The 25,776-nt window shown below is 36.7% G+C and overlaps 1 protein-coding gene across 1 annotated transcript in view; it reads right to left on the reverse strand.

Annotated features, from left to right (window-relative positions):
• LOC149816276 (DNA topoisomerase 1 alpha-like) overlaps positions 1–25,776 on the reverse strand; it is a 46,405-nt gene that overhangs the window by 10,052 nt on the left and 10,577 nt on the right. Inside the window, exons 2-8 of the mRNA XM_089987938.1 lie at positions 23,301–24,486; positions 22,939–23,133; positions 9,600–9,680; positions 5,774–5,833; positions 5,529–5,623; positions 5,284–5,440; positions 5,031–5,159 (exon numbers count right to left, since the gene is read on the reverse strand). Coding sequence (XP_089844064.1) covers positions 5,031–5,159; positions 5,284–5,440; positions 5,529–5,623; positions 5,774–5,833; positions 9,600–9,680; positions 22,939–23,133; positions 23,301–24,437 — 1,854 coding nt within the window. The 5' untranslated portion in view covers positions 24,438–24,486. The remainder of the gene's footprint in view (positions 1–5,030; positions 5,160–5,283; positions 5,441–5,528; positions 5,624–5,773; positions 5,834–9,599; positions 9,681–22,938; positions 23,134–23,300; positions 24,487–25,776) is intronic.

Here is a 25,776-nt window from a genome sequence, read left to right on the forward strand (position 1 = left end):
TACGAAATCCTTAGATCTTGAAGTGCTTTCGCCTCGATTTTCGTGCCACATTTACAAAAGGTGTTTCATCACCTTGTTCTTGGCTCAAGAAGATTTGTTTGAAGAAAGGCGAACTTGTGCTACAAAAAATTTTGGTTTTGTATCCTCTCTTATTCCTTTGTCTACTCTTTTTCTTTTCTTTTTATTTCTCTCTCTCTCTCCTCCTATTTATTCCTCTCTTACCCTTGTAAAAGATGGATGACAATGATAAGATCACCATCATTCCTATGAAGCTAAATGATACTAACTATGTAGTGTGGGCTTCGATTATGAAGCACCACATTTCGGGAAAAGGTTTATGGGGTATAGTGGATGGTTCTGATTTGGAACCTAAACTATCTCTTACCAAGAAAGAGGGTGATAAAGAGGTTCCTCTAACGGAAGAAGAGAAGAGTAAGGTGTTAGCCACTTATGAAAAGAAATGAAAAGAATGAAGGATAGGGCATGCAAAAATTATGTCATGGCTCATCAATAGCATAGACATTAAAAAATGCTCTAGTCTAGCTAAGTTTGAGCATGCCGATAAAGGCTTGGGAATACCTCAAAAACATGTATTCCCTTAAAGATATTGCACATGTATGCAATTTACAAGATAAAGTTCGGACAATGACTCAAAAAGATAAAACTATTCGAGAATATTATAATGAGTTGTCCGAACTTTGGGAAGAGTTGGCTCTTCTTGAGCCCAAATGACATTGTGCCGAAGACATCGAGCTTCACCAAAAGCAACTCGATATGGAACATTTCTATCAATTTGTGAATGGTCTAAGGCCGGAGTTTGAATCCACCAAATCGGCCCTTTTACATCGTGGAAAAATTACTTCTATTGTTGATACTATAGAAGAGCTCACTATGCAGGAAAATAAACTTAGAAAAAGTACTTCAAAAGTTGATGATGACTCCGTTTTAGCTGTATCTAGACCAGGGAATCATACTCGTACTTACAAGCCGCCTCATTTTGGAAGGCAAAACGACGACTTTGATAAAAGAAAAGTTATTTGTCATCATTGTCATGAACCGGGGCACTATAGGCCTCAATGTCCAAAGTTAAAAAGAAGAGAAGAAAAAAGAGTTGCATCTGTTGAATCTGAGTCAAAAGATCAAGATGCACCTGTGTCTATGGCTCAACTGATGGAAATCCTTCAACCTCTTCTCAAAGGGGTATCCTCCTCAACCGAAGCCTCAACTGGAGCGGCAATTGCATCTTTCTTCGGTCCAGGTAACTTTCCTTGGCTTTTAGATTCTGGTGCTTCTTTTCATATGACCCCAAATGTTAATAGTCTATCCGAATGTCTTAAAAATAACTCAAGTGTGTCAAAGGTTTTTACAGCCGATGGCACATCTCTCGAAGTAAAAGGAATAGGATGTTTTGAAAATCTTCAAAAATCCAAAAGATTTTTTATCCCAGAAGTTAGATATATCCCTAAACTTAATTTGAATCTCGTATCTGTCTCGCAAATATCTGATTATGGATGTAATATCTCCTTCTCTTCTCATGGTTGTTGGGTACAGGATCGTCAGTCAGGGAAGCTGATTGGGGAAGGCCATAGAGAAAGAGGACTTTATTACATGGACTTTTTGGAATTACCCAAGAATGCATTTTGTTATAATATTCAGAAATTAGAATTGGATTTATGGCACAAAAGGCTTGGCCATCCTCATATGTCTAAAATTCAATATTTTTCAAGTTTGGAAAAATTTTGTAATTCTGAAAATTTTTCTTGTAAAGACTGCATTCTTGGCAAAATGAAAAGGTTACCATTTCTTAGTAGAACTTTTGTTTCCTCACGACCACTTGAGTTAATACATTCGGATGTTTGGGGCCCGCACCAGTTATTTCCAAAGGTGGTTATACATATTATGTCATTTTTGTTGATGACTTTTCTAGACATACTTGGATTTATTTTCTTAAACATAAATCTGATGTCTTTGCTAACTTCCAAATATTTCATAAAATGGTTAAAAATAAGTTTCAAAATGATATTTTTGTTTTTCGCACTGATTCAGGGGGAGAATTTATGTCCAACGAATTCAAAGACTCTCAATTTACATGGTATTACACATCAAAGATCATGTCCACACACTCCACAACAGAATGGCCTAGCCGAACGCAAACATCGACACATTATGGAAACTACTAGGACATTGCTAATTGCAAATCAAGTTCCAAAAAGTTTTTGGGCTGAAGCGGTCCTAACTACCACCTACCTCATTAATAGGATGCCATCTTCCTCATTAAAGAATACAACTCCAATAGAAAAGCTTGTTAATTTAACTCCAGATTATTCTAGATTAAGAGTCTTTGGATGCAAATGTTTTGTTTTCACCAACAGAAATGACAAACTCTCTCCTCGTGCAATCCCATGTGCCTTTTTAGGATATGCTGATAATAAAAAAGGCTACAGGTGTTTCGATTTTCAAAATGACAAATTATATGTGTCAAGAAATGTATCTTTTTTGGAAAAAGAAAGCTTCTTTGAATTTGAAAAATCCAAGGATGTCACTGAATACTCGTTTTTAATTTATCCAACTTCAAAATCCAATGAATATGATGTTGGATGTGACCTTGACAATGATGATAATGAAGAGCAAATCCATAGGGATGTTAGTCTACAATATTCAAGACGTAGAGAGCAAAATCTTCCATGTGCATTACAAAAATACTCTGAAGTCTCACCTAGAAGAACGTCTAGAATCTCTAAACCTCCAGAAAAATTTGTGTCTTATGAATCTTTTTCACCCACGTATAGGGCCGCCATTACATTAATACAATCATATGTTGAACCATCATCCTATTCTCAAGCAAAAAATCATATAGAATGGATAGAAGCCATGAAAATAGAATTGGATGCACTAGAAAAGGCCAATACTTGGACGATACAAGATATTCCTCCGGGTAAGAAACCTATAGGTTGTAGGTGGGTATACAAAGTCAAAACCAAAAGTGATGGGACCCTGGAAAGATATAAGGCTCGTTTAGTAGCAAAAGGATATGCCCAAGAGTATGGCATCGATTATGAAGAAACATTTGCTCATGTGGCCCGTATGACCACTGTTAGAACTTTAATAGCCTTGGCCTCCATTAGAACATGGCCTATCTTTCAATTAGATGTCAAAAATGCTTTCCTGAATGGGAATCTCGTTGAAGAAGTATACATGGAAGCCCCACCTGGTATTAGTATCCCTAAGGGTAAAGCTCTTCGTCTAGAAAAAGCTCTTTATGGTCTTAAACAGGCTTCAAAAGCCTGGTATGACCGATTTAGTCATGTTATGCTTGATATTGGTTTTCAACCTTGTTTAACTGACACTGCTTTGTTTGTTAAGAAATCTGATGCAGGCATCATTATTCTTCTTCTCTATGTGGACGATATGATTATCACCGGAGGCGACAAACATGGAGTTGCAAATATCAAATCTCTTCTTAAAACTCACTTTGAAATGACTGACTTAGGTTTATTAAGATATTTTTTAGGCATTGAAGTTGCTTATTCCCCTCGGGGGTATTTGATATCTCAATCTAAATTTGCTCTTGATATTGTTTCCAGGTCTGGAATTACAGATGATAAGAAAGTAGACACTCCAGAAGTTGTCAATGTTAAAATGAAAATTGATGATGGAGAACTTTTTGATGATCCTACTCCTTATAGACAGCTTGTTGGAGCGCTTTCTTATGTTTCCATTACTAGGCCAGATATAACTCATGCGGTTCATACAGTCAGTCAGTTTCAGCATGCTCCCACCTCCGTGCACATGGGAGCGATTTTGCGTATTATTAGATACTTAAAATCCTCTCTTTCACGAGGACTCTTCTTGTCTGCTTCATCTTCATTAAATTTAATTGCATATACTGATGCTGACTGGGGAGGTGATCCCAATAATAGACACTCAACTACTGGTTTTTGTGTGTTCCTAGGTGAAACCTTAATTTCGTGGAGGTGCAAGAAGCAGCAGAAAGTTTCTCTTTCCTCCACCGAAGCTGAATACAGAGCCATGGCAACCACCACTATGGAGGTTGTTTGGCTCAGACGATTGCTAGCGGATATGGGAGCTAAAGCAACGCAAGCTTCAAAAATGTACTGTGACAACAAAAGTGCGATCTACATTGCAAGCAACCGGACATTCCATGAGCGCACTAAACACATTGAGATGGACTGTCACTATGTCAGAGAGGAATACTTACATGGAACCATTGATCTGCCATATGTTGCATCAGAATATCAATTAGCAGACTTCTTCACCAAGCCTCTCGCTGCTCCCAGATTTCACTTCCTCTTAGACAAACTTTCGCTCATTGTACCGTAAGTTTGAGGGGGAGTGTTAAAATGTAAACTGTAATATATATATATATATATATATTATTTAATATTATTATATTTTCTTTTTCTATTTTTCTTTATTTTCTTTTTTAGCATCTAGTTCAATAGAAACTAGATATTTGATCCAGTCAAGTTCCTGTTGGAACTTGACTGTGCAAATAGCTGTTGGACTGTAGTCCAACAGCTATAATAAATGTTGTTGGACTATAGTCCAACAGCTATAATAATAAATGTTGTTGGACTGTAGTCCAACAGCTATATTAAGAAACGTTGGAATCCAACGTCTCTTTTGGAGAGCTCAAAATGAGCTCTCCTCTCTCTCCCACTTTTTTGTATATATAGGGGTGAACCCCTTCAATGTAAATCACCATGCTTCTTAAGCATTTTGTTCATGAATAAAGTATTATTTATTTTTGAAGTGTTCTTCCTTTTATACCCTTTCAAGGGTCATGCTTGTAGTGTCTCCAATAAACACTTGTTTGTGAGTTATTTGTGCATTTGTTGAAGACCGCCATTTCATTACAGTCTACAGATACACTAAACATGATCTTAGCACATAAGCAGTACGCATGTAAACTATTTTCATCAAACTATATCAAATAAGACAGATCATGAAGTAATCATACGCCAGTATACACTTAGAATTTGAGTATGGTTTATGAAAATAAAGATTACCTTTTCATTGCCTGCCCTGAGTGCTAGCTTGTCAATAAGATACGTGGCGACAGCTATTTGTCTTTGTGTGACGTCGGTTTTTGGACTAAAGTGCTTTGTGTATGTTTTCCTAATGTCATCAATGTAGTCCTGCCATCAGAAATGCACTAACACATGTTACTGGGAAAGCGACATGCTAGTGCACCTTTAGATACACCCTGATGTCATTAAGGACACCACAAGCAAGCCCAAATAAACCATGTTGGAAATTTACCTTCAGCATTCTTGCTTTCTCATACTTCTCCCTGTCACTTTGCCCCTTCAAAGAACTGCTGGCCGCAAGGAAGACATACTTGAATTCTTTCGGATTAATTGGATCATTCCAATAAGCTAGCCATGTGACAGTGTTGTCATGTTTTACCTCCTTCCACCTGTACTTCACCAAAGACAAACAAAATAAAACTACATAACAGAAAGAGAAAAATAAGTGCTAAAGATGTGATTAGGGAAGACCAGAACCTTTGGCCCGGAATTGGACATGCTGGGATTGGTGCACCCTTTCCAATATTGATGGTAATATCTTTGGGCATGATGCGTCTTTTCAGCTTTCCCATCTGAAAGCCAAATTAGTTAAAAGAAATGGTAACAGGAAATTCAATAAACAAGAAAGAGCATGCCAGTGGATGAGCTAGCTTTATTATGTAAATAACTACTCATGGAAAATACTAGTTCCAGAAAATTAGCTCCTAGACGGACAAAAGGACCTTGGGATGCTCTCCACGGCCACGAAAAAGACCAGGTGGTTCGGCTCTGAAGTTGCCAACCTGCAATAAGGAACAAAGCCAGTTTGGAAAATATGTTTTACATGTCTCGGAGAACATTAAGAAAGAAGAAACAAAAACTTTTACTAATTCACCAACCAATAGGGTTGCAAACTTGGAATAGAAAAGATTTAATTACAATTCTCCTCAGAATGAGATAAAAAAAATTTGTCACATGATTAAATCATTTCATCATAGCGATACCAGAAACATGACCAGAAAGAACCTGTAAGAGCAGACACATCATATGTATCTAGCCAAGGATCCATTAGAAGCATAGTCACCTCTATAGTTAAAGGTAATTTCTCGGTGAGGGTATTTCTCGGAGAGATTTTCAAAAGTTGATAAATCTCAGGAATATCTCGAGAGTTTAAAAAATTGAAAAAATATATAAATAACAACAAAAAAGCTAGGAAAATAATAAGTTTTGCATTATTTTTCTTCCAAAAATATAAAGAAACATGTTTTAAAGGTTTTTAAAATATAAAAGAAACAAAAAATAATAAATGCAAACTTAAAATAAATAAATAAATAAAGAGTTTTTTCCCAATAATCTCGCAATATTTTGTCTTCTTGCGATATTTATATTACCTTTAATATCGGCTACCTTAAAATATCAGTATTTCTTGCGATATTTTCAAAATATCACCAATATCGGTGACAGTGATTAGAAGTGTGCAGCTTTGCATCTATAATAAGGCATATAACTAGATGATTTGTTGGCAACTATGGAAATAATGTGGTAGGCAACTTGTAGGAGGCATGGTAGAAACGTCTGATCTTCCCAGGGGTGAATAGCTTGGACCATCACTTAACATTGAGATGGTCATAGAGGTTGTAAAGGTACTGAACTTCGACAAACCTATCTAAATCTTCAGAACTTACACACATAGAAGCATTTTGAGATAATCCAGATTTTGGAGAATGAGATCTGATTGAAGGATCTAGTTATCACAAAACCACACTACCCAAGCTAGCAGTTTTAGTCATTGTTCCCATTTAACAAGATAAAAAAAATGGTCAGTTGAAAAGAGCATCACTTATCAAATTTCTAATGCTGGTTTTAACAGTTAAGAAAAGCTACTTGAGATTGCAAATGTCAAGATTCTTTGTGTACTCATTTTCTAGTTCATTCCAGTGATAGGACACCCACCAAAGTGGTGTAAAGGCCTTAAGTTCTAGTCAAAATCCAAATTCACCTTTGCTAATCGATTGAAACACTTCAATCAGAAAGATCAAGAATTAAACAGCACTTACAAACTAGGTATAAGAGAATAGCATCTTCAAACATTCAGTCGACCAGAACCTTCCCAGTAATCCCCTATTGTAACGGATCTAACCATAACATCCATGGCCGTCCTCTCAAACTATAGAATTCATCACCCAACAAGACAAAACTACAAGATGTTTATGTTGATGACCGAAGGAGAGGTTCTAAGTTGGACCAGATATCAAGGCCGTTGAATTTTGTAATCATTTCTACCTGCTAGATGTAGTCATTGTTTACCTTTATCAAGAGAAAATAATGAAGAAAAGAAAACAAAAAGACAGGAAAACCAGCAAGAAGGATTCAAACAACAAGGTTATGAAAATTTATCCTGCAGGTAGAGGTAGATGCCCTACTCTTCAAATAACATGTTTCTATATTAGCAGCTATGTCACATGGGTGGGGGTGTGGGGGTGCGGCACTTTAAAAAAACTTGGGTGCGGGGGTGCGGCAAAAATATAAAAATTATATATATATATATATATATATATATATATATATATATATATATATATATATATATATATATATATATATATATATATATATATAAAGTCCAAAAGTTGGACATAAATGACCCTGGGTGCGTTGACTGCACCCAGGGTCAGGTTGACCGCATTGGGTGCGGGTGCGGCACCTAGTTGGAGAGTCCCTGTGACATAGATTAGCAGTTTCACTCCACGCATGCTGAAAATGAAAATTCTTTCTTGTTCATGATCACCACTGTCACTTGTTAGGTGAATCTTGATGCAAAACTTCAAGATCACAGTTGAAACAAGTCATACTTTCAGAACCAGAAGCATACCCGAGAGAAGCAACCAAAAAAGTAGATTTGCCCATCCAAATTAATTGAGATAAGTAATCCACCCTTTCCCATTAAGAACGAAGCACCATAAAGGGGACAAAACAAAGAACGAAAGAAAATATATGATTATGGATTTCCCGGACTTCATGAGTGCAAAAATGGTAACAAAAACATAAACAGCAAAGTGAGCCCAAGGAAGATTTTTCTTATTTATCCATGAAAAGCTGTTTGCTAGAATTAATTCCAAGATTCCAACACCCAGTAAATCATAGTGAAACATATAATCTGAAATTCTCAATTGTTTCAAGTTTTCTCGTGAACCAAAATCTCTAAAGCATTTTAATGCAAAGAAGTTACAAATAAGATTCCATTGTGAGGGCAAAAACCACCATGAACAATCCATTTCCAAAGATAAAAGATAACTATGATGTGTGGAACACGAGGTTACTTTGTATGAATTTAAAGTTACTTCAAATGTTATTCAGTCTGTTGCACCATGAGTCGAGCTAGCAAACAATTAGAGAGCAAAAACAAACAAAAAATAAGAGCAGAACACAACCACTTGTCCAAACTTCCAAATTGGAAATGAACAATGATGGATATGGCTCAATGGTTTTAAGTGTTCAAGTTCACACCTAGAACATGATTATTTGATCCCAGCTTACGTGACCAAGGCTTGTAGCTAAGAAATATGAAGTCAAACGGATCACAGATGCAAGACCTTTTCTATCTTTTTTCTTCGTTGCTATATGAACATTGAATAAGCTCAATTTGTTGCATTTTTAGAGACTTCTACAGGGATTAAAAATCTGAAATTAAAATTTGAATAAGCTCATTTTATCAGGATTTAGCTGCTGGAACTAGCTTTGAGCCTTTGAGGAGATATTTCATCATTTAACCAAACTCTGGATTAAGATTTTGTTGATTTAAGTCACCTAATGAACTGCCCTTTAAGGCATAGTCGGCAAAGTCGTGACTTGGGATTGGAGAGTTAGGACTCTATATTTTATAGTGTAAGCACATGAATACAACATGGAAATAACTGAACTTCAAGCTGTAATATGTCAACAGTTAAGCTTCAGAAACATATAACTATACATGATCATTAACATTTTTCATTGAACAGTATTAGATTCTTTATAACAAGTGCCTTTGTATAAGAATTGTACATTAAAATAAAAAAATGCATGATAAAAAGTTTGTAATAGGCATTAGGATCAGTAACCTGAATCGGTGACCCATTTGGGGTCCGATCCGAGTCAACTCGGGCATTTCCCAAGTCGACTCACCAGGTTTGCCAACTATGCTTTAAGGAGATGCTCAATCTCCTGACCTTGAAAACAATAAAGTATTATTGTTTCATCATGAAACATATTACAAAGTTGGTAATTGCTGCAGAAAGCAATAAAAATTACACAACCTTAAAAAAACAGGAGATCATTAGTCTAATTCTAACTAGATAAGCAGAGTGTTTGGCGGTTTATAATCTTGCATCTTTTCCTGGAATCCAGACAAAACTGATGAACCAGATCTCTGAGACACTAATGCATCAAAAATAGATCTTACAAGGTCTTGCTAAGTTATCCTTCTCTTACCTTGAAAAGGAAACTGCATGAACTATTACCGACAGATCAGACATCTAAAGCATTGGAAACAGTAAATCTATGAAAAAAAGGAAAAATTAATCAGGAACTGACCTTCTCTTTTACACCATCAACAATAGCCCACATGTATCTCTCCTCTTGCTTCAGTTTTTCTTCTTTGAGAGCTTTTTTCTCCTGCACGAGATGTGAAAGAAGAACAAAAAATAAAATAGAAAATAGAAAAGATTGTCTTAGCTTTTATGCGACACAACTTTCCAAACACAATTTGTCTGGTGAAGCTCACTTCCATGAAAATGAACAAAATATCAATCTGAGGGTTTATCTGGAAATCACCAATTATCATTTTAAAACAACATAAACCGTTCTGCCAAACATTCATAAGAAAAAACCCTGTTCCATGAAATTTATAGACTACGAGTGAAAATCTATATGCAGGTCCCAGAGAAGAGTATCACAAATATTTCGTAAGTAAAACAGAGGAAAAATATGAAAATAGGGAAAAAAGATAATAGTACAAAATATGTATGTGTTCGTGAATCAATTCCTAAGCGGATTGAACATCAAACCGCTGAGTTTTCATTCAAAACCTCCCTTCAGGACCCACTTCTCAAGATAAGGCAAAACAATGGTGTATAGTTTGTGTTAAGAAAAAGATGATATATTATTATACTATATATCCCACTGGATTTTGGTTTAATGAACACAGGCTCAACATCTTGATAACCAATGTGAAATCACAAAGCTCAAAAAAGAAATGCTACATCAGAACTTAAGAAGCTACTCCATCACTATTATCCTCTCATACAAGCATGCTGACATAATCTTATAAGTGATTCATGCATTCCCTCACTTCTTCATACAAAACAAGTTTGATTTGCAATCTCGATTCCAAGTACTAAAGCAGCAAACATTCCAACTATTACACCCTGAACAGCTTACCTATATAACGTTGGAATGCATAAGAAGGCCTCACAGTAATTAGTAGCATCCAACTGACAACTACTAGCAGTATATATATCGTCAACAAGATGACCATAGAGCATGTCATCAAAGGCAGAGTAAACAGGATAAAACCAGAAATGTCCTTACTAAATGAAATGATGTGTCGCATGAAAATACTAATTAGTACTATGACAATGAATAACATATTCAGTTATCTCGAGAAAGCTATGAACATGGCAAACACAAACCAACTGGATGTTTAAATTCATCAAATCCAATTTTTTCATACAACTTAAACAAAATGGAACATCTAACTTCTCAAGATGTGAAAAGTCATTAAAAGATTCAAACTCTGTTAGAAGAGATGAAATGTCAATTGTATCATATTCCCAAGATAAAACATGAGAAAATAAAGAAACACAGGAAAAGGAATGACATGCACAGGAAATACACACAATGTCATGAAAATACTGACCTAGCAGGACATTGTATCGGTATGCTTTTGATTATACTTCATGTAGATGCTGTTAAAATATATGTAATATATATATTTATATATATATATATATAAATATATTTATCATTCACTACCCGATAAGGGGTAGTTCTGTAAACTCGCCCAATAGGGGCATTTTAGACTTTTTCCTTTTCTTCCTTTTCCCTTTTTCTTTTTCTATTTTTTTCTTATTTCTTTTTTGTCTTTTTTGTTCCTTTTTGTGCATTTAATGCACAGCCATTGGGGGCCTCAACAAAGAGTCGTTGGGCCCCCAACGGTCACAATTGTGACCGTTGGGAGCCCAACGACTCCTTGTTGGGACTCCCAATGGTCCCTCTCTCTTGCTTTTCTCTAACTCTCCCTCACTCCTCTCTTGCCTATAAATAAGTGGGGTCTCCCCCTTTGTAATGTGTGGCTTCTTCAAGCCCTTTAGTGCCTTTATAAGATTTTATGCTTTCTAGCCATTATTGGCTTTTGTGTATGTCCTCTTTTGGACTTGTTCTTTGATTTCTATGTGTGAATGTCCATTGTAGGACATACATTTCTTTTCCGCATATTTCATTACATGGTATCAGAGCCTTGGTTGTGCTCTTGATTCATATAGCTAGTTGTTTAGTTTTATCTCTCTCTTTGTTTGTCCTCCATTCTTGATTATATAATGGAAGGAGAACAAAAGATTGATCTCTCCTTCAAGCTTAATGGTACTAACTACATGATGTGGGCCGCCGCCACGGAGAACAACCTCAAAGGTAAAAAGCTTTGGGGATATGTTATGGGCACCATTAGGGAACCTCAACTTCAACTTACGAAAATAGATGGTGATCAAGAAAAAGCTCTAGAAGAAAATGCTCGCATGAAGGTTATTGAAGATCACCAATCCAAGGTAGAAGATTGGAAAAGTAAGCATGCAAAAATTCTTGCATAGTTCATGAACAACGTGGAGCTAAAGATTTGCGCCAACATTGCTAAATTCCGCCTAGCAAATGAAGCATGGTTCTTTATGAAAGGTATGTATACCCAAAAAGACCTTGCTCGTCAATTCTTTATCCAAGAAAAAATCCGTACCATTAAGCAAGGTGAAATGAGTGTAAGAGATTACTATAGCACTCTTGGACCTTTATGGGATGAGCTATCCCTTCTTGAACCCAAATGGGTATCAAGTGAAGATGTGGAAATGCGAAGAGAACAAATGGAGAAAGGACACTTTTTCTAATTTTTACATGGGCTTAGGCCCGAATATGAACAAGTTAGGTCCTCCCTCCTTCATAGATCAAAACCGCTTCCATTAGAAGATGCCATAGTCGAAATATGCCAAGAAGAAACGCGTCTTGGCATGATTAAAGGAGGAGATGAAGTTCTTGCCGTGTCTAAACCCGGCAATCATATGAAAGCATATAAGCCTCCACACTTTGGGAGGCAAAATAACTATAATGGCAATTATAGGAAAGTCATTTGCCATCATTGTCAAGAACCGGGTCATATAAGACCTAATTGTCCAAAGATAAATGAACCTCCAAAAGGAAAAGTTGCTATTATTGAAGAAATCCCACAAAAGAAGGAGGAGCCAATGAAAGGGAAAGAGTCCTTCTCCCTTGCTCAACTATCCGAAGCACTTCAAATTCTACTCAAATCGCCGTCAACTTCGGGAGCCGCCATTGCCTCTTCTTCTCCTCCAGGTACGCCTTCTTGGATTCTTGATTCTAGAGCATCTTTTCATATGACCCCTATTGAAAATGGACTATCCAATATATGTAGCAACTCCAAAAATTCTTTTGTTTCCACCGCCGATGGTACCTCTTTACAAGTTAAAAGTTTTGGAACCTTAGATTTTTCAAAAGATTTTTTTGTACCAAATGTAAGAGTAGTACCTCAACTTAATTTAAATCTTTTATCTGTCTCTCAAATATGTGATCATGGATGTGAAATCTCCTTCTCAACCAAGGATTGCTTTATACAGGATCTCCAGTCCGGAAAGCGGATTGGGCAAGGCCATAGGAGGGGAGATCTTTACTACATGACCAATTTGAAACTTTCCACTAACTCATTTTGTAATCATGTCCAAGATAAAAATATAGAAACTTGGCATCAAAGACTTGGACATCCAAGCTTCTCAAAAATGTACTCCTTTCCTTTTGGAAAGAAATTTTGTAATGAGAAACATTTTGTTTGCAAGAGTTGTATTTTTGGAAAAATAAAATCCACCCCCTTTCCAAAGAGAACATTTGTGTCAAAAAGACCCTTTGAATTACTTCATTCGGATGTTTGGGGTCCTTCTCCGGTCATATCAAAAGGAGGATACTCATATTATGTTACTTTCATTGATGATTTCACTCGATATGTGTGGATTTATTTTCTCAATCTAAAATCCGAAGTTTTTAACTTCTTTAAAAAATTTCATATGATTGTCAAAAATCAATTTCCAACTAATATCTCCATTCTTCGATCCGATTCCGGTGGAGAATATCTATCAAATGAATTTCAAGAATATTTGGAAACCAATGGAATTTGTCATCAAAAGTCATGTCCTAGGACTCCCCAACAAAACGGTCTAGCCGAAAGAAAGCATAGACACATTTTGGAAACCACTAGGACTCTTCTCATTTCCAAAGAAATTCCAAAATGCTATTGGGCCGAAGCCGCCTTAACCTCCACTTATTTGATAAATAGAATGATATCCTCATCCCTACAAAATATATCTCCATATGAAAAACTTTTTGAAAGAACACCCGATTTTAATAGATTAAGAATTTTTGGGTGTAAGTGTTTTGTCCTTACACATAAAAGAGACAAGTTATCTCTCAAAGCTATTGAATGTGTGTTCTTAGGATACGGAGAAAATAAAAAAGGTTTTAGGTGCTTCGATCCCAAAAGCAACAAACTATATGTATCCAAAGATGTTACCTTTTTAGAAAATGAGAACGGCTTTGAGAAAAATAAAGATATTGATGAAAGCGAATATGCTTTCTTATTTGATCTTCTCTCTCAAGAAGATGTGACTCCTCACGTAGAGGATGTTCCTAATGATTTAGAGGATACTCCTCTTAGTAATGTTGAAAATGGAAGTAGTGATGTTGAAAATAGGTCAATTCAAACCTATGCTAGGCGTGGTCAAGAAACTCCCATAAGCGCTTTAGAAAAATATTCTCAAAGTTCCAACATAGAAGAAACCTCTTTAAGGAGATCTAGCCGAATCTTCAATCCTCCTAATAGGTTTGTTTCCTATGAATCCCTAACACCTAAATATAGGGCATGCCTAATTGCATTACACTCTTATCATGAACCATCACACTATAATGAAGCCAAAAACATTCCTCAATGGGTTGAAGCCATGAAACTAGAACTTAGTGCCCTTGAAAAGGCTAAAACTTGGGAAATAACTTCATTACCCACTGGAAAGAAGTCTATTGGATGTAGATGGGTCTTCAAAATTAAAACTAAAAGTGATGGGTCATTAGAACGTTATAAAGCTAGGTTGGTAGCCAAAGGATATGCTCAAGAGTACGGAATAGACTATGAAGAAACCTTCGCTCCCGTAGCTAGAATGACTAGTGTTAGGACTCTTATTGCGGTTGCATCCGTTAAAAAATGGCCTATCTATCAATTGGATGTTAAGAACGCATTTCTTAATGGCGAACTAAGTGAAGAGGTCTATATGGATCCTCCACCAGGAGTATCTATTGGTGAAAACAAAATTCTTAAACTAAAAAAGGCACTATATGGGTTAAAACAAGCTCCGAAAGCTTGGCATGACAGATTTAGCAATGTAATGACTAGCTTAAATTTTCGTTCATGTTATACTGACACTGCGTTATTTGTGAAAAGTGCAGGTCCTCTGTGTAATGAAGTGCCAAATGAAAAGAGCAACGTCTCCAAGCGAAAGCACGCACATACACAAGAGGCCACTAAAGGGCAAAATAAACCACAAAAGTGGTCAAGCACAAAAAGAGATAAAAAAATATATTTCACTTCATTGAATGCTTCACTAGAAGCTTGACAAATACATGGGGTTGTGCCCCTTATTTATACACAGCAAGGGACCCAAGGAGGGGCTCCCATAGAGTCGTTGGAGGGGTCCAACGACTCTATGTGGACCCCTCTCCAATGAATAAAAAAAGAAATTAAAAAACAAAAAAGAAAAAGACTAAAAGGAAAAAGAAAGAAAAAAAGAAAGCATATCAAAGATATGCGTGTACAGGTGAAATGACAGAAATACCCCTATCGGGTTTTACAAAAATAGATATATATATATATTTATATATAGATAGACACATAGACATATATATATAATATATATGTGTATGTGTCGTAATCTATATATATATATATAAATATACATCATATTTTAACACCCCCCCTCAAACGCATGGTGAAATCATCGAGAGTTTGCTAAGGAGGAAGTAGAAGCAAGGCGAAGGCAAAGCTTTGGTGAAGAAGTCCGCCAACTGATATTCGGTAGAAACATATGGGAGTTGAATGGTGCCTCGTAAGAACTCATCTCGAACATAATGACAGTGGATCTCAATATGCTTTGTCCGTTCATGAAAAGTGTGATTGCTAGCAATATAAATGGAGCTCTTGTTGTCACAACACAGCTTTGAAGGAGTTGAGAGTGAGACACCCATATCTTTAAGCAGACTTCTTAACCATATAATCTCAGTTGTGGTAGTGGCCATCGCACGATATTCTGCTTCGGTAGACGAGAGAGAAACTTTACGCTGCTTCTTACACCTCCAGGAGATAAGCGATTCCCCAAGGAACACACAATAACCTGTGGTAGAAATACGATCATCGGGGTTACCCCCCCAATCAGAGTCACTATACGCAAGTAAAGTAAGAGGTGAAGAAGAGGATAAGAACACTCCCTTAGTTATGGAATTTTTTAGATATCTGATAATTCTCATAACTGCTGCCATGTGAGTAGTGGTAGGGGCAGTTTGAAATTGGCTTGCACTATGAACTGCATGAGAAATGTCAGGCCTGGTGATAGATAAATATGTTAAGGATCCAATCAATTGACGATAAGGCATGGGATCTGCTAAAGGAGTGTCATCATTGGCTCTCATCTTGGCATTAATCACTTCTAGAGTCTCCACCCTTTTGTCATCAGTCAACCCAGACCTAGCAATAATGTCAGAGGCAAGCTTCATTTGAGATAGGACATACCCCTTGGGGGAGTATGCAACTTCAATTCCTAAGAAATACCTTAGAAAACCCAGGTCAGACATATCAAAATTTTTCTTAAGAATATTCTTAATAAGATCAATACCTTTCTTATCATTACCTGTGATAATCATATCATCAACATATAATAACAGAATTGTTATATACTCATTAGAAGATTTAACAAACAAAGCAGTATCAGTGTAACATGAGGAGAAGCCATTATCAAGAACTACTTTGCTAAAAAGATCATACCAAGCTTTTGGTGCTTGTTTTAACCCATAAAGAGCTTTGTTTAATTTTAGAATATTACCTTTCCCAATTTCAAGACCCGGCGGAGGATCCATAAGAACTTCTTCACATAAAGTTTCATTTAAGAATGCATTTTTAACATCAAGTTGGTATATAGGCCATTGTTTGATGGATGCTAAAGCAATTAAGGTTCGTACACTAGTCATTCTGTCCACAGGAGCAAAGGTTTTTTCATAATCAATCCCATATTCTTGGGCATAGCCTTTTGCAACCAGACGGGCTTTGTATCTCTCAAGAGACCCATCACATTTGGTTTTGACTTTATATACCCATCTACACCCAATTGCTTTTTTTCCTAAAGGTTGAGGAATAATGCTCCAGGTTTGGGCCTTGTTAAGAGCCTCTAATTCGATTTTCATAGCTTCAACCCAATGTGGGTGATCTTTAGCTTCCTTGAATGAGGTAGGTTCGTGATACGAATGTATTAACATGAGACAGGCCCTATAATTCGGAGAAAAGGATTCATAGGACACAAATTTTTTATGGTGGCCTACTAGTACGAGAAGATCTCCTAGGTAGATTGTTGTCAGTAGATTCTTCTAAAGAGAAGTCTTGAGAGTATCTGTCAATAGCAGGTTGATGTTCATTTCCTATCCGCCGGGTATAAACATTTGTATCATTAAGATTTTCATTTTGGGAAATATTATCATGTTGTGGTATATCATTATAATGTGAAATTCCATCACAACTAGTATCACAAGTAATATCCTTAGGAGACTCGATTCTAGGAGCTAAGTCAAATAGAAAAGAATAATCGATGTCTTCATTAGATGTGTGGATATCAAAACCATTTTGTTCTTCAATAAAGTTTACATTTCTTGACACATATAATTTATTGTTTCGAATATCATAGCATCTATAGCCTTTTTGATTCTCACCATAGCCAATGAACACACATTCAATAGCTTTAGGGGACAACTTATCTTGTCCTTGACTAAGCACAAAACATTTGCATCCAAAGATTCTTAGTCTATTAAAGTCGGGAGTAATTTTAAATAATTTTTCAAAGGGCGAAACATTTTTCAAAGAAGAAGAGGGCATACGATTCACAAGATATGTTGCGGTAAGAAGAGCTTCGGCCCAAAAAATTTTAGGAACATTTTTAGACACAAGAAGAGTTCTTGTGGTTTCGATTAAATGCCTATGTTTCCTTTCCGCAAGACCATTTTGTTGCGGAGTTTTAGGACAAGATCGTTGGTGTAAAATTCCATTTGTTTTAAAATAATTTTGAAAATCTTTAGACATGTATTCTCCTCCTGAGTCGGATCTAAAAATGGCTATATTGTGATGGAATTGATTTTGAACAAGAGCGTGAAACTCTTTAAAATTAGTGAAGACATCGGATTTATTTTTGATAATATAAATCCATGTGTATCTAGAAAAATCATCAATAAAAGAAACATAGTAAGAGAAGCCTCCTTTGGACATAACGGGTGTCGGTCCCCATACATCGGAATGCACAAGTTCAAAAGGCCTTTTTGACACAAAATTGCTATGAGAATATGGAAGAGAGTGAATTTTCCCAAGAATACAATCATTGCATGTAAATGTATTTGTATTACAAAATTTTTCCAAAAATGGAAAAAGGTACAATTTGGAAATACTAGGGTGTCCGAGTCTCTTATGCCAAGTCTCAATATCTTTGGATTGAACATGAGTACAAAATGATTTGGATGGCAAAGACAAAAAATCCATATAGTAAAGGTCCCCTCTTCTATGGCCTTGCCCAATCCGCTTCCCGGACCGGAGATCCTACACATAGCAATGGGTTGGTGAAAACGAGACATTACATTCAAAATCGGTAATTTGAGAGACGGAAAAAAGATTTAAATTAAGTTTTGGGATGATCCGGATTTTGAGAACAAAAAATTCTTTGTTTTGGTCATAAATTTTCTCTAGGTTTCCAATACCCTCAACATTTAAAGATGTTCCATCGGCGGTGGATACATATGATTTAAATTTATTGAGACTTGGTTTTGATAAAAGCGATGCATTTGGAGTCATATGGAAAGAGGCACCCGAATCAAGAATCCAAGAAGTCATACCTGGGAAAGAAGAGATGGCGGCACCGGAAGTGGAAGGTGAGGATGATGATGTAGAGGCGTTCATCTTCATAAATTGTTGAAGAGTTTCGGTTAGATGAGCGATGGAATCCTTTATGTCACCATCCTTCTTAGAATCTTCATTGATGATTGGAGGAGTTTCTCCCACGGAAGCCACCTTCTTCTTGAATTTAGGGCAATCGGGACGAATATGACCCGGTTCATTACAATTATGACAAATGATTTTTCTTCCTCCACCACCATTATTCTTCCAAAAATGTGGTGGTTTATATGGTCTTACATTGTTGCCGGGTCTAGACACGGCATGCACTTCATCAACATCTCTTTTCAAGGCTAAGCGGGTTTCTTCTTGACATAAATCGGCCAAAATATCGCTTAGAGGAGTAGAGGCCCTATGAAGTAGAGATCCTCTAAGTTGTTCAAATTCGGGACGAAGCCCATGAATAAATTGAAAGAACCTCTCTTTTTCCATTTGCTCTTGTCTCATAGCAATAGCACTCCCTTCCCATTGCGGTTCGAGAAGAACAAGTTCATCCCATAAAGAGGATAGGGCACTATAGTAGTCCCTAATGCTCATATCACCTTGCTTGGTAGCTCTTACCTTTTCTTGTAAAAAGAAATGTCTAGCAAGGTCCCTTTGAGTGTACATACCTTTCATGAAAAACCATGCTTCATTAGCCTTTTTGAATTTTGCAAGATTTGCACAAATCTTCAATTCGACATTATTCATGAACCATGCTAAGATTTTAGCATGTTCACTTTCCCAATCTTCCATTTTAGAAGAGTAATCAAGAATAGCCTTTTCCTTTTCTTCTTCATTCAAAGCTTTTTCTTCACCTCCTTCAAATTTAGTTAACTTTAGTTGTGGTTCCGGAATGGTTCCACATACATAACCCCAAAGCTTTTTACCTTTGAGATTATTCTCCATAGCGGCCGCCCACATGCGATAATTGGTCCCATCCAACTTGAATGAGAGATCGATCTTTGCATCTTTGTTGGCCATTAGAAGAGAAAAATTATAAGACAAGAGAGAGGAGAGGTATTACTTGTCAAGGGAGAATCCGATGAAGCCTTCTTAACCAAGGCTCTGATACCATGTAATGAAGTGCCAAATGAAAAGAGCAACGTCTCCAAGCGAAAGCACGGAAGCACGCACATACACAAGAGGCCACTAAAGGGCAAAATAAACCACAAAAGTGGTCAAGCACAAAAAGAGATAAAAAAATATATTTCACTTCATTGAATGCTTCACTAGAAGCTTGACAAATACATGGGGCTGTGCCCCTTATTTATACACAGCAAGGGACCCAAGGAGGGGCTCCCATAGAGTCGTTGGAGCCCCTCCAACGGTCATATTTATGACCGTTGGAGGGGTCCAACGACTCTATGTGGACCCCTCTCCAATGAATAAAAAAAGAAATTAAAAAACAAAAAAGAAAAAGACTAAAAGGAAAAAGAAAGCATATCAAAGATATGCGTGTATAGGTGAAATGACAGAAATACCCCTATCGGGTTTTACAAATATATATATATATATATATATATATATATATATATATATATATATATATATATATATATATATTTATATATAGATAGACACATAGACATATATATAATATATATGTGTATGTGTCGTAATCTATATATATATATATATATAAATATACATCATATTTTAACACTCTGTAGTTATTCTACTACTATATGTTGATGATATGATCATCACTGGAAGTGATGAGCAAGGAATCCATGATAATTAAGAAAATTTTAAAAGAAAATTTTGACATGTCTGGCCTTGGTTTCTTAAGATATTTTCTAGGTATTGAAGTTGCATATTCACCCCGAGGGTATATTCTCTCTCAGATGAAACTTGCTGCTGACATTTGTGCCAAGTCTGTAATTTCGGATGATAAAAAGACAGAAACCCCTGAAGTTATCAATGCAAAGCTAAGGTTGGAAGATGGGACACTTCTTGAGAATCCTACTCCCTACCGTCAACTCGTTGGGTCTCTGACATACTTATCCATCACTCGGCCAGACATAGATCATGCAGTTCACTCTGTCAGTCAGTTTCAACATGCACCTACAACTGTGCACATGAGTGCAGTCTTAAGGATTGTCAGATATATTAAAAACACCATAACTAAGGGAGTTTTTCTTTCCTCTTCATCATCCCTTGATTTAATTGCTTATACAGATGCTGATTGGGGAGGAAATCCCAATGATAGAGTCTCAACCACTGGTTTTTGTGTTTTCTTAGGTAACTCTATGATTTCTTGGAGATGCAAGAAGCAGCATAAAGTATCATTGTCCTCAACTGAAGCGGAATATCGTGCAATGGCCACTACAACCATGGAGCTTGTGTGGCTTAGAAGTCTCCTCTGTGATATGGGCATCGTCATCTCAATTCCTTCGAACATGTGTTGCGATAACAAGAGTGCTATCTATATTGCAAGCAACCACACCTTCCATGAGCGCACTAAACACATTGAGATGGATTGCCACTATGTTCGAGATGAATACCTAAAAGGAACCATAGCACTGCCCTACGTCACATCCGAGTACCAGTTGGCGGACTTCTTCACCAAAGCTCTTGTTGCTCCTTGTTTCATGTTTCTTCTCAACAAGCTTTTCGTTGTATCCCCGTAAAGCTTGAGGGAGGGTGTTAAAATATATGTAATATATATATTTATATATATATATAAATATATTTATCATTCACTACCCGATAAGGGGTAGTTCTGTAAACTCGCCCAATAGGGGCATTTTAGACTTTTTCCTTTTCTTCCTTTTTCCTTTTTCTTTTTCTATTTTTTTCTTATTTCTTTTTTGTCTTTTTTGTTCCTTTTTGTGCATTTAATGCACAGCCATTGGGGGGCCCAACAAAGAGTCGTTGGGCCCCCAACGGTCACAATTGTGACTGTTGAGAGCCCAACGACTCCTTGTTGGGACTCCCAATGGTCCATCTCTCTTGCTTTTCTCTAACTCTCCCTCACTCATCTTTTGCCTATAAATAAGTGGGGTCTCCCCCTTTGTAATGTGTGGCTTCTTCAAGCCCTTTAGTGCCTTTATAAGATTTTATGCTTTCTAGCCATTATTGGCTTTTGTGTATGTCCTCTTTTGGACTTGTTCTTTGATTTCTATGTGTGAATGTCCATTGTAGGACATACATTTCTTTTCCGCATATTTCATTACAGATGCATCTTAATTTGTAATAATGGAGGCAAATATTGACCATGTTGATGCCAGCAACACATGCATTGTAAATGCTTTTACCTAAGGGCACGTTTGGAAGCAGGAAAATAATAGGAAAAGTTAAAGTAGGAAAGAAAAAATTGAAACTTTCCCATCTATTCCAAACGAGAGAATTTCTGAAAGGAAAGTTTTTTTTAAAACTCAGATTTTTGATAGGAGGTGGAAGAATTTTTCCTATCAATTTTTTTCCTTTTTGCATTATGGCAACCCCTCACCCTCAAAGTATCTCACTCTGTCAGCTACCACTCCGCTGCCTTCCTCCATCTTCAACTCCTTCATTTTCAGCTCTCTCTCTTTCTCTCAGTAACAGTCCACCATTTTACTGCTGCTCAACTTAGGTTCTGCAGTTACACGTTCCATGTATGAAAACTGCCATTGTATCTTCTTCGGTGGGCTCCTCTTTTCCTTCAACTGCTCCAACTTGATCAATGATGAATTATAGGTTGAGCTTATGGAGACCATCATTGAATCTTCGCTGCCATTCACAATGGATGGACGGAACTTCTGACCATGCAGCTTCCCACCAATTAGGACGATGGAGAAGGAAGGGGTTGCTGCCCACCAATCATTTGTGGATGTCTCAAGAAACATTTTGAGTTTTAACAAGTGGGTACACAATATCACATTTATCATATTTTTCCAACTCGATTTTCTAATGTGACACAAACGAGGGAAATTTTTTCATATAGAGAAGTTTTCATATGAGAACTTCTCATATGTAAAATTTTATTTTCCTATGAGATTGTTTCTCAGTTCCAAATGTGCCCTAAAAATTGCAGGAAGATGGAAAACTTTTCAAAGATACCAAACTTCTACTAAATGTATTTATCATTTAGGTACCAAATGTATCAAACTTTTACACGCTTTTCCTTGAAAATTCTATAAAAATGTACTAATAAATTGATATTCAACAATCCTAAAACCAGGGAGGGGAATCCTGTAAAGAGATTTTAGATAATTCAAGTAACAGAAATATCAAATTAAAAGAGTATGGCAGTGCTTTTCTTTTAAATGGAACCGATGAAGTAGATGAACGCGGCTACCAAGTACCAAACAAGAAGCAAGCACACAGGTATGAACCACTGCAACAACGTACATATATTATTTCCCAACCTAGGCATATTTGAACCAACCCAGCATATACCACGACAATCTTTTGCATGTTTCTCTTCACAAACAAAGTGACTGGGACAGGATCTACCTCTGAACTCATTTGTTTCTTCTTTTCTTTCTCCTTCTGATACCAATCATAGATTGGGGTGAAATCACATAGCTCGAATTTCTTTATCTTATGATTCTTCCCAAGTATAGCTCTCCAATCATTCATGAAATTTTCGATGAATGTCTGTTTGGTTGCATATTCTGTATCTTTCATCACCGCAAACATTGTCGCCACCTGAAATTTTTTCAAGAAAAAAAAAGTTTAGGAGTTCTCTACCTTAAGCACAACATCAAAGAGAGCATATAGAATATTTAAAAAACCTCAATGACAAGTAGAAAGTACTGGGAAGAGACTTATGAGAAGATGCAGATGATATAGTAACTGTTAAAATTTAAGCATACCTCCTCCTGTTCAGGAGTCAAATCAACTGGTTCTCCATTATAGAGCATCTTTACACCATGAGGCTTATATGGAGGAGGAAATATTACCCCATTGTGCTCCAAGGTAATCCACTTCTTCCCCCCTCCTGACCCTGGTGGAACTTTTGCTGACTTACCATACTGCAATTTGGAGTTTTTGAATGTCTTCTTAAGCTTCTTTGTTGATTTCTTGATTGAAGCAACAACCTTTGTTGAAACTTTTTTAGCAGGGGAATGGTTACTAACTGCAATTGATTTCTTTATCCCTTTAGCAATAGGATCATAGTCTTCATCATCTGGTGATTCTTTTGGCTCTCTCTTCAGTCCAGCTTCTACTTTAACCTTGGTAGATAGAGAAACGGCAGAAGTTTTTGACTTTTTAACTGAAAGAGAGCTAGTTGAGCTATTGACTTCACCCAACGGCCTCCTCTTCAGATCCAGGTTTGCCTTTGAAGGAAATTGACCGTTTAAACCTTTGCCAGAACCATTTTGCTGAAACTTAAAAGCTAAAGGCTTCTTGTCCTCATCAGAGTCTGACTCCATTTTAATAGAAATACCAACAGGATTTAAAGACTTCATTGTTGCCCTCAAAGCCAACGGTTTATCATCTTCAGAATCTTCAGATGATGCCTTTGAACTTATCTTTTCCTTTTCCAGATCCTTCAAATCATCAGGCTTAGGTTTAGCAACCACCTTTGGAACTACTGGTCTTCTGAAATTCAATGGTTTGTCATCATCTGAATCATCAGAATCCATGCTTGGTATATTAGGAGGCCTGTTCAAAACCGTCGACTTGCTGTTGCTTATTAAGGTTTGATTTGACGAATGGTTTGAATCTGACCGAGCAGATACTTGAGTTGAAGCCTGTGAGCCTGCAGTAAGTGTCTTCTTTATCACTATCTTCGTAGATGATGCACCTTTATCCATTTGCAAACTTGAGTTTTGGGGTTTAGGAGCCCTTATATCAGGGGCAGGCTTTTTCTGAGGTGGCTTACTCATCGATGGATCTGATTGTTTTGTTTTGGATAGTGTGTTGGTTCTCTTGAATACCAGAGGAACATCATCATCGTCATCACTGCTTACAATTAACCTACGCTTAACAGGTCCATGAACAGCCATTGTTTCACGTCTCTATTTCACGCTGATAGTGGCATGTTTAGAATACCATCTGCATTTATAACATATAGCCATATAGGAAACATAAAAAAAAAAGAGGAACTACCTTCTCACAAGCCTTCTCAAAGCTGAAAGAAAAATAGGAATCATAGGTAACTGAAATCACATGAAAAAGCAACATAAAAAGAAATGTTCACATTCTCCAGGAACTCTATGATGCAATTTCGGAAACCTCTCTCTCTCTCTCTCTCTCTCTCTCTCTCTCTCTCTCTCTCTCTCTCTCTCTCTCTCTCTCTCTCTCTCTCGGTGTGTGTGTGTGCAACTGATGTTTTGCTCTGCAGTCTGAAATGCAAGAGATCAGTGGCCCTTCTTAGGATATTGGCAAATTAAGAAAAAAGTTAAGGAATCAATGAAAGAGGGAAAAAAAGGAAAAAAAAAACAACAATTGCAAGGAAATAGCTAACCCCCCCCCCCCCACACACACACACACACTATATATATATATATATATACATATCATTGCCAGCTTCTTGATTTACTCTTCCTGTGTGACTTTTCTACCAGTATTTTGTAATGTAAAATTTCCATTGTCAAGGGCATATTTTAGAGAATTTCTTTTCATTTCACACATTGCTAACTATGGAGTATGGACCAAGGTGATCATAGATATTGAAGACCTATACATCCATCTAGACAGGATTTTCTTAAGACAGTTTCAATCAAAATCACATTTCATACTCTCAAGATTCAGTTACCAATTTACTACTAAACTAATCCGAATTCCCACGCTTGTGAGAAAACCAACAAACTCATCCCCTAAACCAAACAACCTAACACTTGCATCTCACTTTCTAGACATAAACCAAATCATACTTCTAAGCAGAGTTACAAGAAGCTTCTTAGATAGGTGGGAAGCTCGCTTCCCGGAAACTTGCTTCGGAAGCACGATACTCCTCGCTTCTGAAACTTGACGAGAACCTTAATTCCCTCACGCTTCTCCTATGCTTTCTACATGCTTCATATAGTGTTCTTATATATTCTTTTACTCAACTTTTCTTATTTTTTATGTGTTTTCTCTCACTCTTCTCACTCATTTCCATGTGCTTTTTTCCTAAATTGGTAGTCATCATTTTTAGATTTTGTTAAAATTTTAATTTTTACACTAAAAAACATGAAATTTAATATTTGTCACTTTTATTTTTGTTTTTATTTGTTTTTCATTTTGATTCTCATTCAACTCTTATATTTTTTTTATTCCTCGCTTCCCGCTTTTTATACATTTTAAAATGCATCGCTTCTCGCTTCCGCTACCCATATCATTTCCCGCTTCCGCTTCCTAGTT

Source organism: Nuphar pumila, chromosome 14 (assembly GCF_984573655.1).
Source record: "Nuphar pumila chromosome 14, dmNupPumi1.hap1.1, whole genome shotgun sequence".
Taxonomy (NCBI): Eukaryota; Viridiplantae; Streptophyta; class Magnoliopsida; order Nymphaeales; family Nymphaeaceae; genus Nuphar; species Nuphar pumila.